The following is a 13,507-nucleotide window of genomic DNA, read 5'->3' on the forward strand; positions in this document are numbered from 1 at the left end:
TAGCTTGACGGATTAGGAGATGGTTGTGGGAAAGAGATGTACAGTTGAATAGACAGATAGAAATATGGAAGGACAGATGGATGAATGGAGAGGGTTGGATAAAGATGGACAGGTGAAATGACAGATTAATGGATGCTAGATGTGCGGGTAGGATGATGGATAGATGAGTAGGGTAAAAATGGTTAAATAAATCAAGGCATATGGGTGGGATGATGGATTGGAAGATGGATAGGTGGAGAGATGGCTGAGCACATGAGATGGATGGATGATGGACACGTGAACTGGTTCAATTGCTAAGGGAATGAATTTCTACTTGGAACAAAGCTTCTTAACTTGGCTTTCCCAGATGGGCATCAAGCAGTTCATAAACCCTCTGAAATCACACACCAAATTATAATGGGTCCAGTTTCCAGTAATTCTCAAAGGAGTTTGAGTCTCCAAATGTTCAGAACCATTGATGTGTTGTGCCAGACCTTCCCCATTCAATGTTGTCTACTGTTATCCACCACTATCTCCAGAATGGGAAGAGAGACATAATTGCATAATATTAACAAAATATTAATGACATCCCCTTTCCCCATCCCTGTTGAGTTAATCAAGGTTAATAAGGACCACTCGCCAAAGCAGATCCTAGGAGTTGGAAAGCTGCAGCAATTTTGAGACCTGCATTCAGTGTCTGGACTTCCGGGTGAAGTTCTGAGGGTCTGTGGCATCGGGTTGAAGTCTTTGCTTTTCAAGAAGCCTGATATCCTGGCTCACATGTGGAAAGGGGCATCAGGAGTCCCCTGGGCATTTCGAAGGCTCACAGATTCATGGGTGGAGGCCAGGAGAGCAGGGTGGTTCAACCTGACTTGGGCCTTGGCTGGCCGTAGCCGCCCACCACCCCCGACCTGGATGTTGACAGTGGTGGCATAGCTGAGCCTCCTGGCTGGGGCCGGTGGGGGCTGGGGCTGGGGTGGTGGTGAAGGTGCCCGTGACGTGGGGGCAGAGGAGGACCAGGGACCCCGGGAGGCTAGCAGGGCCTCTCCCCCAGGCCCTTGCCGTCGAGCCAGACTCTGGCTGATGTATGAGGCTGCCAGGTATCTTGAGAGGGCAGCTGCATTGGGGCCCAGCAGTTGACGGGTGGGGGGTGGGGGACTGTGGGGTGGAGTCAAGTCTGAAGACTCTGACCTGGCAACATGAGAGTCCGAGGGGCCTCCTGGTTTGGACAAAATCACGGTGGTCTGCACTGGGGCAGGTAACAGGCCCTGAACGTCCACACAGCCTCTTTGCTCAGGCAGAGGGGTGGCAGCTGGAATATGGACACCTGTGAGGCTCTTTTGCTCCAACAAAGGGGTAGAGTTGGGGACCTGGAGGTCTGTGAGGCTTTGCACCTGAAGCAAAGGATCAGCAGCAGGTTTCTGGATGTCGGGCGGGCCTCCCGGCTTGGGCAAAGGTGGGAGGGCCTGGACCCAGGTGTCCGTGAAGCCTTGTGTGTGGGGCAAAGCTGTGGTGGCTGGAACCTGAACGCCTGGGAGGTCCTGGGGCCCAGACAATGGAGCGCTGGCTGGGATCTGACGGTCTGAGCGGCCTCCGCATGCAGGCAAAGGTGACGTACCTGGAACCTGAATGTGTGGAAGGTCATGTTCCAAGGGTGCTGGGGTCTTTTCTGGAATCTGATTGTTCAGGCTGCTTCCATGCAGAAGCAAAGCGTCGACAGCCTGGCCACAGACAGTGGCTGGGAACTGAACATCCCTGGAACCTCCTTGCTTAGTTAAGGGGGTGTTGGCGGGGCTCTGGCAGTCTAGGTGGACTTCCTGCTTTAGCGTAGTAGTGGTAGCTAAAGCCATGACATCAGAACAACTTCCCTGCTTGGGCAAAGCTGGGGTGGTTGGAACTGGGGTGTCCATCTGGCATCCTTGCTGAGGATAAAAGGTGGTAGCTGGAAGCTGTATATCCACTAGGCCTGTATGTTCAGGCAAACGAGCGATCGCTGGAACTTGCACTTCCAGGTGGCCTTCTTGACCAGGTAGATTTGTAATAGCTGGGCCCTGGACATGTGGGGGGACTTCCTGCCCGGGCAAAGGTGTGGTGGCTGGAATCTGGATGTTCCAGAAGCTTCCTTCCTCAGGCAAAGGGGTAGCGACTGGAACATGGATGCCCCGGTGGTCTGGCTCAGGCAAACTGGAAACATCTAGACCCTGACCATCCAAGCAGCCTCCTGGTTTAGACAGAGGTGTGGCAACTTGAACCTGGGCAGCAGGGACCAGGGGGACAGATTCCTGGGCCAAGGTCAGCGGAAAGGCCAGTTCACACACCAGCACGTGTCCGAAAGCAGGCAGGGGCCCTGTGTGTGAAGAAAGGACGGAGTGAGGACTGGTGCCCCAGCAATGGGTGACCTCTGATGACCACATACCTGGACCTCACCTGGCTCAGCCTGCTCATGGGGCAGGCAGGGGGACAGCTGGGGTTGGGCCAGAGCCCGTGGCCGGCGGCGGGGGGCGTTGGCGGAGGCCCGGGTCTCAGCCCGCTGCAGCTGCTGTATCCGCTCGCTGTAGAGCCGGGCCAGCTCTCGCACTCGGGATGCTGCCCGCTTTGCATTTGGGGCTCCGGCCTTCCCACTCCCACTGCCTCCACCCAGATCTGAATCTTCCAGAATTAGCAGTGGCTCTGGGAAACCTGGCCGGGCCAGCTGCCCCTGCTCCAGAGCCTGCCAGGCGCTCCGGATTTCTGAGCAAGAGCGGAATTCCAGCTCATCCTGGAATCCCCGGTCTTGGGTGCCATCCTGGGGCTGGAAATCTGGGAATGACACCCCTTCTTCATCCTCCTCCTGACCTGCCCTGCTACCTGAGGAGGCCTCTCCCAGTTCTCCAGAACTGCTTCCAGGGAACAGTTCTCTCCTGGTGGCCAGAGCCTCATCCGGCTCCTGCAGAGGTCCTTGCAGCCAGGAGTCACAGGGAAGGGCGGGAGAGCTGGAAAGACCAGGAATGTCAGGGATACTAGGCATAGCTGGAAGGCCAGGCATTTCAAAAACACTGGAAATGTCAGAGAGACTGGGAAGGCGGGGAGTTTGGGGAATTTCAGAAAGGCTGGGAATTTCAGGGAGGGTGGGCACAGCAGGATTTTTGGTAAGGCCAGGAATGTCAGGAACTTCAGCTGCATTGGAACTTTCGAGTCCCTCTAGCACGTGGAGTGGGGAAGGGCCCCGTTCATCCATCTCCAGCTCTTCCTCCTCCTCCTCTTCTGAAGAGTCCCGGCTGGGCAGGGCTGGGAATGTGAGGCTTTCGCTGTCACCTGGCACCTGGGTGTCTCCGGGGAACTTGGGAAGGTCGTGAGGGGATGGCTGTAATGGGCACTGGGGAAGAGGCCAAAGGTGTCAGGGTGGTGGGCTGCCCTGGCCCCCGGTCTGTGCCTGCCCAAGCCGAGCGCCCCAAGGAGACTGTGATGGGACGTCCAGCTCACCCCCGCATCCCGGAGGCCTCTTTGGCTCAGCAGTTCCAGGATTTCTTCAGTGATTGAGGTCCCGGAGGGGTCCAGTGTGGGGGGTCCAGTGTCTTCCAGGTCCTCAGCGGGTTCAGAGGCTGGACCTGGTGGCTGAGGCTCTAAGGAGGGGTAGAGCTCCCCCTCACTGCCAGCATGCTGTGAGGAAGAAAGGGATGGCGGGCAAGTGCCCAGGGCCCCAGCCCTCTCCTCCTTCAGATGGAGGACTCCAACCAACCCCCAGCCCTCTCCTTCATCAGACCCCGGAGTCTGGCTCCCCAGACCCTGTCCCAAGATATTTCTTACCTTGAGTCTAGGCTTAGCTGGGGATGGAGAGATGAGAGAGTGAGATGTAGAAATAAGTGTTACTCCTTGTAACTGATGAGCTGCCCCTAACACCCCTCCCCCGTGAACACTGCGCATCGTATGGGAAGAGACAGACAGACAGGGCTGGACCCAGCTGGGCTGCACGGTCACTTACCATTCTGTGGAAACATGACATAAGGGTCCTTCACTGGCTCTGAGGGGGCAGACACAGTGATGTCAGGGCCCTGCTCTCATCCCAATCCCTAGCTGACCTTTAGGTAGAGGGAACTCACCAGACTGTCTGCGGCCACGGCGGGTAATGGAGGGGCCTGGAGACGGAGCTGTGGGAGAGGCAGGTCAGAACCCCACATGAGCCCAGCTCCAGGCTCCTGGGGGAGGAGGGAGTGGGGGTACAATTCCTGAGTCCTGGGGGGGAAGTAAGGGGTGGGACTCAGGATTCCATCTCCTTTACCTGTGTTCCTTCGTCCAGGGGTGAAACTTCTAGCATCTCGAGGTCGGGGAGACCCAAGTGGGGGTGTCACAGGCTCTGGGATAGGCTTACTTTTAGGAGCACCTGTAGAGAGAGATTTGGGGCTAATCATCTACTTTCTCTTGGAGGTAATTCCTCTACTTCCATACCTCCCAACTGAAGGCCCCAACTCACAGTGCAGTGTGTTTTCAAGGAGAACTTGTTTTGCCTGAAAGAGACAGGATGTGGATTGAGGGGGCCAGTCTCTGAGCACCCCAGTTAAAGTCCCCTTAATGGGTGCTGCTACATGGCAGGTGGGTTACGTGATGACAATTAATTCTCATCACAGTCCTATGAGGTCAGTGCTATTCCTCCTGGTGAGGAAACTGGGGCCAGAGAGGTTGTTACTTGCCCCAGTCACACAGCAGGAACACGGTGGAGGTGGGATTCAAACCCAGGCAGCCTATTCTGCAATGTAACGATCATGTTCTAAGAGAGTGCCCCTGGACTGAGGGTTTCCCAGTACTGAGAGGGTTGGGGATCTCCAGCACTCTGAGGGTCCCCAGCCGTGGCAGGAGCTGTACCTTGGCTGGGATGGAGGCGGGGTGGTTCTCAAAGAAAAGGCGCTGGAGACAGTGAATCCACAGCCGCTTCTCTTCTTGGTTCTTGGCCTGGGGGTGGGGTGAGGGCGGTCAGCAGTCAGATGTGCGGTTGAGGGGCTGGAGAGAACCCTGCCCTCCCAGCCCCACCCTGTGCTCACCTGGAGCAGGTGCCTGTGCTTGGGAATGGTCAGATCCGCCACCTTGAACCCTAGAGGGTCACGAGGACTCTCACTCACACTCAGGTTGCAGCACTGGATGGGGGAGCAGAGAGGGGCGGCAGGCTCAGAGGCCCTGGACTCGGCAATGGGTCCCTTGTATCTAGGTCCCTACCCCCTAGAAAGATGTACCCTGTATGGTAGTATGGTGGGTCCCTTTTCCCCCGTTGACCCTCCTCACCAAGCTGGGCTCTGTTCTCCCTCACCAGCCAGTCCCCCATCTGGAGCATGATGTGCTTTCCCTATGAAGATGCTTGCCTGGTGGGCAAATCCAGGTCCTCCCCTTTCAAGGTCTCCACCCCTCTGCAACCTGCTGGCTTCAACCCTCCTTATCACACCTTGCCCGGTCCTCAGACTCAAGAAAAACGTAGCCTTTTTAAGGGTAGCCCTTTTAAGTCAGGTCGTCCCTCCTTGCAGACCCGGCCCCCGGCCATCCCTTTAGGTCTACGGGTATTGGTATATAAAATACAGCTTGTAGGTAACATTCCAGCCCTGTCCCCAGCCCCGCACTCACGAAGATGTGGCCCTTGTAGGTGTATTCTGGTCCCCGGCGCTTGGCCACAAGCAGCATCCGTGAGAACAGAAAGAGCAGCCGCTCACCCCCTCGAAGTCGGGGGCCGCCCCCTCCGCCACCTCGGAATGAGCCCTCCAGCACCAGCTCCCCGAAAGCAGTGAGCTCCGGGCCGGTCCAGCCACCCAGCCGCCGCTGCACTTCCTGCCAAGACCCCACCAGGTGTACCGGGCGCAGAAACACACCAGTGGATGGCACACATGCACCAAGACAGGGGGGTTAGCAACCGGGCCATGCTAAAGCACTGACCACCCGCCAAAGGCCCTCATGCCCACTCCTCCCATCCATCGGCCCCAGCCCATCCTGAGGTCACCTGGAGGCGTGCAGCATGCTCCTGCTTGCGCTTCATGTCGTTGATATACCAGGCGACCGCTGTCATGGACACGATGGCCTCCTCCACCATTTCGCGGCCCCCGGCGCCCGGGCCCTCTGCCCAGTGCTTGCCTAGCTCCTGCCAGGGAGCCACCGGGCACCCAGAGAGGAGAATAGAAACAGACAAGGAGAATGAATGATAATGACAGGAAACAGAAAAATTTAAAGGTAGGGACAGGGATGGGGACCCAGAGATGGAGACAAACAGGCAGAGACACAAAGTGGAATCAGCTGGTGCCAGTCCCCATTGCCAACAAGACCCTACCCCAAGCGTTGACCCAGTTTCCAGGGGCTGGCTGCCTCCCCGGGTCTCGGCCAGCTTGTCCTGCGGCCACTCTCCAGATGCACGATCAAGTGGTCCATGGGCAGGGCCTTGCCACTCCCCAAGCAGCCCCCCCACAGGACCATAGCAAACCTGCAGCAACAGATGGTACTTGAGGATGCGCTGAACAGGTTTCAGCAGGAAGCTCTGCAGAGGCAGCGAGTGGTGGAGCTGGGCCTGGCGCTCCTGCAGCCACAGGGCTGCTGGCGGAGACAGCGATAGCTCCCGGAGCAGGGCCAGGGAGCTGGGGGCACAGCATGGGTCAGGGGGGCCAGTAGCTCTGGTGGACAGGGCTGGGAAGAGTCAGGGAGTGGCCAGGGTTTGGGAACGGCCAGGGGCTGGCAGGGGTCAGAGACAGGTTAGGGAGAGGTCTGTTACTGTCACAGCCTGGCAGGGGTTAGAGCTGGATGGGTCAGGGTGAAGGGAGGTTGGCTGGCACTTCAGCTGGTTGGCACGGCCTGGGGCCCCTCACCTCGGGTAGTTCATGCAGTACAACGTATAGATGTCAAAATCCTCGCTCTGTGGGTGACACAGGAGGCAGGAAGACCTCAGATCCCTCCAGCCTAATGCAGGCCTGCTTCCTGCTTACCCAGGCGCCAGCCCAGATTGAGCCCTGGACCTTGACTCACCCTCTGCACAAAGCACTCTGCAATGCCCCCTGCACTGCTGCTGCCCTCCAGGTCCTCCAGGAGCTCGCTATGGGGAGAAGGAAGAGTGAAGGACTGCGCTGCTCCCCAGTGCCCCCCAGGGGAGGACTCCAGAAGGCGGGTAGCTTGGTGGCTGCCAATGTCTCAAGAGGATGTCATGTCCAGAGGAAGGTTCTTCTGATTGCTACATGGGATATGGCAGCCTGCTCAGACTTCCTTGGACAGTGTCATACTCCTCAGCCTGAAATCTTGTCACAGTTGGCCTGAGCCCGGGTGTCATGACCCAGGGAGAGCAATGTCATAACCCTCAGAGCTGTGATGATCTTAAAATCCTGTTGTGATCCTGCCATCTTGTCAGGATCTCAGACCTCCTGCAATAATCTTAAAACATCGTCAAGACACTCAGATGTCCTGATTCTTGGAGTCCAGCCTTCCTCACTGGGGACAAACCATCCTGGTTTGTCTGGGACTGAAGGCTTTTCCAGGACACAAATGCTCACACTGTCATGTTCTCCAGGCCCCACCTGAGTCTTGGAGTCATGCTCCCAGGCCTGACACAGTGCTAAGACCCATCCAGAGGCCTGGACCTGTCCCCGGATGTGGACTTCACTGGGGTCTTCAGGCTCCATCCCTTCACTCTTCCACCACTCTGGGTCCTCACTCCCCATCATGATCCCTGCCCAATGTCTCGACACCCCATGGACCAGCCTGGACAGGGCCCTATGGGGCTCCAAGCTTTGGGTTAGGATATGGTCTGCTTCCCCTGGCCCACCAGCCAACACCTCTGCCCATCCCACCTTCCCCTGGTCCTGACCTGCTGAACTCATAGATGTCCTCGATGTTAGCAAACAGCGTGCCCACCTGCTCCGTGCTCAGTCCCAGGACCCCGCCATCCAGCAGGGGGCCTAGGTAGTCCTGTGGGGATGATTGGGGTTATGGGGGTGGAGGGGGTGGCCTGGGTCCCCACTGCACTCCAGTGCCCTCCTGCCTCACCTCCACAATGCTGCGGAGGTCCCGGACATAGGCCCGCTCTGTCTCCACGATCTCACGGGCCACACGCTCCAGCCTTGAGGGTTTCGCCGAACCCGGGGTCCCCACAGGCGACAGATGCAGGCGGATGGGGGGCCCTGGAAAGGGCTCTGGCCTGGAGGCTGAGCAGGCAGGGGTGGGCCCCGGGGCCGGGTCCCCTTCAGAGCCCACTGTGCTCAGGGATGTGGAGCTCCCAGAACCTCGGGGGGAGGCCATGGCAGGGGTTGTGGAGGCTGTTAGGGGTGTGGAGCAGGAGGTCAGGGCGTCTCCCCCACTGGTCAATGTCTTTCCTACAGCTCCCTTTTCTCCCCACTGTGCTGCCTTGGTCCAGTCCTATCCTCTCCCATCCAGGTCCTCTCTGGGCTTCTGGCCTCCACTTCTCTAATCTACCTCCATGGGAAACCTTTATTAATTAGCCCATCTGACCTTGTCATGCCTATGAGTATAACCCCTTCATGCCCTAAGGATAAAATTCAAACTCATCAGGTCCAAGGGACCTGTGCAAAGTGGCCATTAGAGACCTTTTCAGTCTGCTCTCTTTCCACAGACACGCCACTTCTTATACTCAAGACTCCAGTGACACTCAGCTTCTCTTAGTCACTTAAACAGCCTCCTCTTATCTCTGGGCCTTTGTATGTACTGTTCCCTCTATGTGGAATACTCTTCCTTGCTTTTCCCAACTCATTTCTCCTAATCTTTCAATTCTCAGTTCAGATGTCCCCTCCTGCAGAAAGCCTTTCCTGACCTCCCAGACTAGGATCCCACAGCCCCCTGGGCTTTCTTCATCCCAGCTGTGACCACTCTGCCCTGGCCTACCTCCTCTGGACTGACACTGTCTAGGGATGGGTCCATGTCCGCCACCAGACTAGCTCTGTGCAGACAGGGCTGGGGCTGTCTTGGTCACCCTGTGTTGCCAGCATTGGGCCAACCACAAAGGGCTGCACAGTCTTTAATGAAGGAGTGAATGCCCAGCAGACTCCACCCCTCCCTTGCACGCTCACCTGTCTGAGTCTCACACACAGTTGAACAGTCACACACTTCACCTCTGCGGCGCGAGCCAAGGCGAGGGCTGGGTTTGGGCAGGCTCAGTCCACGGGCTCCCTCGGGCATGGCTGAGTGGCTCAGCGGCTTCTGCAGAAAGACCTCCTTCTTGGATATCAAGACCCCATAGGCCTCCCTGCCACCCACATTCACAGATTGGGGGCTGAGAATTAGGAGTGTGGTCTAAATCCAGGGAGGGGCCCCTGAGAGTAACTCACGGAACAGACAGAAGCAAAGCGATAGAAAGAAGGAAACAAGGACAGATAACATAGAGAAAAAGATGGAAAGATTGAGACAAAGAAGGGTGAAGAGAGCAAGAGTCGCCGAAGCTAGGAGTCTGGTCTGTCTGGGGCCCGGAGGCTCAGGGAGGGATCCTGGGAACGGTTGGGCTCTGGCTGGAGCCGAGGGCGAGGGGCAGGGCTGGGAAAAGCCGTGGGCGGGAGGCCGCGGGGTCCCGAGGGAGGGCGGAGGAGGCTGGGGGACCGGATGCCAGGGTCCTGCAGACGGCTCCCTCCCCCACACCGAGGGCGGCGAGTTGGGCGCTGGCCCTGAGCCCTCGACCTCCCCCTTCCAGCCAGTCCCTCCGCGATCCGCTCACTGTCCCCACCGCCACAGACTGGGTCCCCAGCGCCTTCCCACACTCCGCCACCCCAAACTCCCGCCGGCGCCTCCGCTCGCCCCCCGCCGGCACGCCCCCTCATTGTTCAGCGGCAGCGGCACCGCCCCCTCCCCCAGCCAGTCGGGGCCCCTCGCCTTCCCCCTCACCTCCCCGGGAGTCTCCAGCCCCAGACCGAGGCAGCCTGGTTCTTATTCGACCGTAGCACGGTTCCCCCCGGAAGCTCAGAGCCGGGACTCCTGGGTCTCTGCAAGTCAGAGTCGTGAACTTGGGGCTCTCAGGCTCAGGGAACCGGAATCCGGATCTCTTGCAGAATGGGGTGCAGTGGTCCGAATTTCTTGGTTCTCTAAACAGAAGATGCTAGGAGACTCCACTCTTTGAGTCTCAGATGGGGGTGCTGGGGACCCAAATTCCTGAGACTTCTAGATAGGGCCGTGGGCAGCCCGGATTCTTGAGTTCCTCAGCTCTAGGAGCAGGAATTAAACCACCTCCAGGAGGGAATGCAGGGGAGTCCAAAATTCCTGGGTCCCCTTCAGGTAGTAGGCACTTCTGCGCAAAACAGAGTTTGGGGAGCTAGGAGTCTATAACCCAAGTTCCTCTGACCCCGTTAGTCTTGAGCTGGGATTTCTGGGAACCCCTGGACAGGATCTCCGGTCTGGATTCCTAAATTCTTCAACCCGGGGTGCAAGAAGCTCGCCCTCCAGGGTCGCGTGGGGCTGATGTCCCGGAGTCCCGGCTCCTCCAGGAGGGGGCGCTGGGCACCTGGATATCTAGGGTCCTCTACCCTGGACGCGGGGGCCTGTGCTTCATTCAGGGTCTCTCAGGACGCGGTGCAGAGACTCGGGAAGCCGGAATCTGCGACTCTGGACCCCTCAGGTTCCAAGATGGGTGGCACGGGGGTCGGGCGGCAGCGGCAGCGGCGGCGGCGCCACATCTGCGGCTGGAGAGTCTGGTCCCAGCTGTGGGGCGGGGGGCGGTCGCCTGGGGCTTCCCCTTCCCCCAACCGCCTGGGCTCATATCCTGTTCCCGCCCGCGGGGGGGAGGGGCCACCTTCCGGCCACCCAGCCAGCGAAGGGTTAAAACCCCTGCCCCCCTGGGTTATGAATATTCATGAGAAGGCGGGTCGTAGGCAGGCTACACCCTCACATTCCAAACGCCTCGCGGACTTTTCCCTTTTACAGCAAGGTCCTTCCAGGCGTGAGAATCCGGAGCTGGTCACGTACTTTCTCCTATTGGCCAACCAAAAGCTTTTTATTTGTATATGCAACCAAAGGAGGAACTAACCGGCGAGGTCACATATCTATGAACGACTGAAGGACCCGGTGGCGCAAGGGTGCGGCCGGAGCTCCAGTGGCGCAATCGGTTAGCGCGCGGTACTTATATGACAGTGCGAGCGGAGCAATGCCGAGGTTGTGAGTTCGATCCTCACCTGGAGCACTTTTAATTTTTTCTTTTCTCATCAGCTTTTATAAACGTACACATTTTATCAATCAGTCAAAACATCTGCATCACTTAGAGGAGTGACCATTTTCATCTTGGAATTTTCGGACTGTAAAGACTCCAGGGACTCGCGTTGGTCGGTTAGGGAGTGTTCTGTATCACGGAGGTGCCGTTTCCATCCTGGGCGCCAGAGGGTGGTATCGCCTGTTCGATGCCTGGACAATTAGGTCTGCAAATCTCAGTTTAAGACTTGTGTAGATGTGTCAGGCTGTGGGACCTCCGCAAACCTGTGTATGGCACTCGGCCTTTTTCTCCGTCTTTCTCTGTCTTGGTGTCTTGGATTGTTTTCCGTTTCATTGAGATATAATTGTCATTTAACATTGTACTATATTAGTCCAAGGTAAACAACATAATGATTTACGTATAAAATGTGAAATGATTATCAGGTTAGGTTTAGTTAACATCAGTCACCTCATAGTTACTAATTATTTTTCGACTATGTCTTAAGAGTTTTCACTCTTTCTCTCCTCATTTCTGAATTGTTTTGTTTTTTTCAACAAGTGCTGAACATCCACTCTGTGACCAGCTCCTATTTAGGGTTTAGGCGTGAGAAAGACAAAATCCCTGTCCCTGAGAATTTGACATTCTAAGGGGAGACAGATTCCTATAAACATAGGAACTAAGTACATTTTATATGTTTGATGATAAATGTCATGGGAAAACTACAGCAAGTTAGGGAGGATGGCGGAGTGGGAAGTGGGATGTGGATTGCAAAAGTCAGAGGTCATCTTACTGAGGACACATTTGAGCAGAGACTTGAAGGAGGGGAGTGAGCAGTGCGGATACCTGGGGGAGTATTCCAGGCAGAGGGCACAGCCAGCACAAAGGCCCTGTGGCTGAAGCATGTCAGATATATTTACTGGTGGAGCAGCTAGGAAGCCAGTGTGGCTGAGCAAGCCCATGTGGGCTGGTGAGGACTTAGGACTTTGGCTTTTATGTGATCTCACTCCGGTGTCAGGACAGGCTCCCTTTGGTCGTCTATGGGAGAGTGGGGACAGACTGAGGGCAGAGGCCAGAGCAAGGAGACCAGGAAGGGGCTGTGATGGTTCAGGTGGGAGATGATGCTGGATAGGCCCAGAGTGGAGGCCACAGGAGGAGACAGGAGGGTGGATTGTAGATCTATTTAGAAAGTAAATCGGACAGGATTGTTGTTGGGCTGGGGTGTGGGTTTGAGAGAGAGGAGTCAAGGGTACTCCCAGGTGTTTGGCACTGGTAGCTGGTGATAGGTACCATCCTCTTTAATGAAGGTTTTTTTGAGAAAGGGCAGAACATCTATTCTTGCTAAGGGAAGGACCAGCGATAGCTATTTCTTGTTATTTCAGTGTCTGTAAATGTCTCTGCAAGGCTTGCTCTTCCTCTCTGCCTCCCCAATATCTTTAGATCTCTGCGTTTCGATCTTTCCCAATTATCTTTTCCTATGTACGTGGTCCTGAGTGAGCCTTTTCCTACAGTTTCCAAGAAGGGATCAATGGTCAGGGCCACGGAGGCCTGAGAAGGGGAAGGGAAGAGGGAAAGGAAGAAAAAGAACTGGAGGGAGACCACTTGATGGAGGGAATGGGGTGGGGAGGGGAGGTGGAACTAAGGGGACTAGGAGTGAGAGAGCAGGGAGGGAGGGAAAGGTTGGAGAGAGAAGGAAGGGAGGGGGAGAAAAACTGGAAAGAAAGGGGAGAGGGGGGTAAAGACAGGGCTGGGGGGCTGGAAGGGAAAGATATTAAAAGGGGAAAGAGAAGTACCGGGGTAGGTGGGGAGAGTTGGAGTGGGTGAGGAAAGACAGGAGGAACTGAGGGAGGGGTGAGGGTGGGGAGAGCAGAGCAGAGGGAAGTGGGGGGGAGGGGAGAGGAAAAAGGGGGGGGAAGAAGGAAGAGGGGTCGAGGAGGAGGAGGCTGTGACAGAAGGGGGGCGGGGCGCGGGCACTGACGCGGGGCGGCTTCCGGGCTCCCCGCCCCAGGGTGGGTCCGACACGCCGCCTCTTGCCTTGTATGGTCCGAGGACGCCGCTGTCCCGGGCCCCGCCCCCACGCGTCCGCGACCCACACACCCGGGCCTTGCGTTTCGTGGGCGCGGAAAGGCCAGAATCCCGCAAGCCCAAATTTTTCGACTCCCGACCGGCCGAGGTGCGGTACTTCCGAGGCTCTGAGGTCCCGGAAAGCCAGAAGCTACAAGTTCGCCATTCCTAAACGCAGACACACCAGGGTCTAGAATTCTAAACGTCCGGGAAACTAGCTCTGAGATTCCAAAATGTAGCGATTCTAGAAGCCTGAAGCTTAATTAGTGCTACCTCCCCCAACGACTGCGAGAGTCTGAATCCCCCAACCCCTCAGGTCCTGGAAGGCCGGGTGGTGGACCCCAGGCCACCCCG

At 57.0% G+C, this 13,507-nt stretch overlaps 1 protein-coding gene and 1 non-coding gene across 9 annotated transcripts; one reads left to right on the forward strand and one right to left on the reverse strand.

The window, feature by feature from the left end:
• Positions 1 to 442: 442 nt before the first annotated feature.
• PLEKHG2 (pleckstrin homology and RhoGEF domain containing G2) lies at positions 443 to 10,600 on the reverse strand. Of its 8 annotated transcripts, none has more exons than XM_088800171.1 (18): positions 9,799 to 10,600; positions 8,994 to 9,123; positions 7,957 to 8,225; positions 7,778 to 7,878; positions 6,946 to 7,012; positions 6,789 to 6,835; positions 6,410 to 6,560; positions 5,936 to 6,073; positions 5,566 to 5,766; positions 4,995 to 5,087; positions 4,819 to 4,905; positions 4,430 to 4,463; positions 4,238 to 4,339; positions 4,059 to 4,106; positions 3,941 to 3,979; positions 3,442 to 3,782; positions 2,407 to 3,334; positions 443 to 2,326 (listed from the first exon to the last, which is right to left on the reverse strand). In XM_088800171.1, the coding sequence occupies exons 2-18, from the start codon at positions 9,100 to 9,102 to the stop codon at positions 756 to 758; spliced, it is 4,326 nt and encodes a 1,441-aa protein (XP_088656297.1). In that variant the 5' UTR covers positions 9,103 to 9,123; positions 9,799 to 10,600; the 3' UTR covers positions 443 to 755. The 8 variants fall into 8 exon arrangements, with proteins under 8 accessions (XP_088656297.1, XP_074170436.1, XP_088656294.1 ...); XM_074314335.2 differs by lacking the exon at positions 9,799 to 10,600 and having other exon boundaries at positions 3,442 to 3,618; positions 3,766 to 3,782; positions 8,994 to 9,242; XM_088800168.1 differs by having other exon boundaries at positions 5,936 to 6,560; positions 9,036 to 9,123; positions 9,799 to 9,938.
• Positions 10,601 to 10,993: 393 nt separating this feature from the next.
• Positions 10,994 to 11,086, forward strand: TRNAI-UAU (transfer RNA isoleucine (anticodon UAU)). The gene is given in 2 exon segments: positions 10,994 to 11,031; positions 11,051 to 11,086. It is a non-coding gene; the product is annotated as a tRNA-Ile (tRNA).
• The last annotated feature ends 2,421 nt before the right edge of the window (positions 11,087 to 13,507 follow it).

The sequence above is a fragment of the Rhinolophus sinicus genome, chromosome 8, assembly GCF_057876585.1.
Source record: "Rhinolophus sinicus isolate RSI-liver-muscle chromosome 8, RSI-T2T, whole genome shotgun sequence".
NCBI lineage: Eukaryota > Metazoa > Chordata > Mammalia > Chiroptera > Rhinolophidae > Rhinolophus > Rhinolophus sinicus.

Excerpts from the sequence above, each read along its gene's own strand:
- PLEKHG2 (XM_088800166.1), bottom strand. The coding sequence starts at position 9,102 with ATGCCCGAGGGAGCCCGTGGACTGAGCCTGCCCAAACCCAGCCCTCGC. Across the intron at positions 6,561-6,788 it reads TACTGCATGAACTACCCGAG|CTCCCTGGCCCTGCTCCGGG; the intron begins GTGAGGGGCCCC and ends CTGTGCCCCCAG. Across the intron at positions 4,107-4,237 it reads CCCTGGACGAAGGAACACAG|CTCCGTCTCCAGGCCCCTCC; the intron begins GTAAAGGAGATG and ends CCTCTCCCACAG.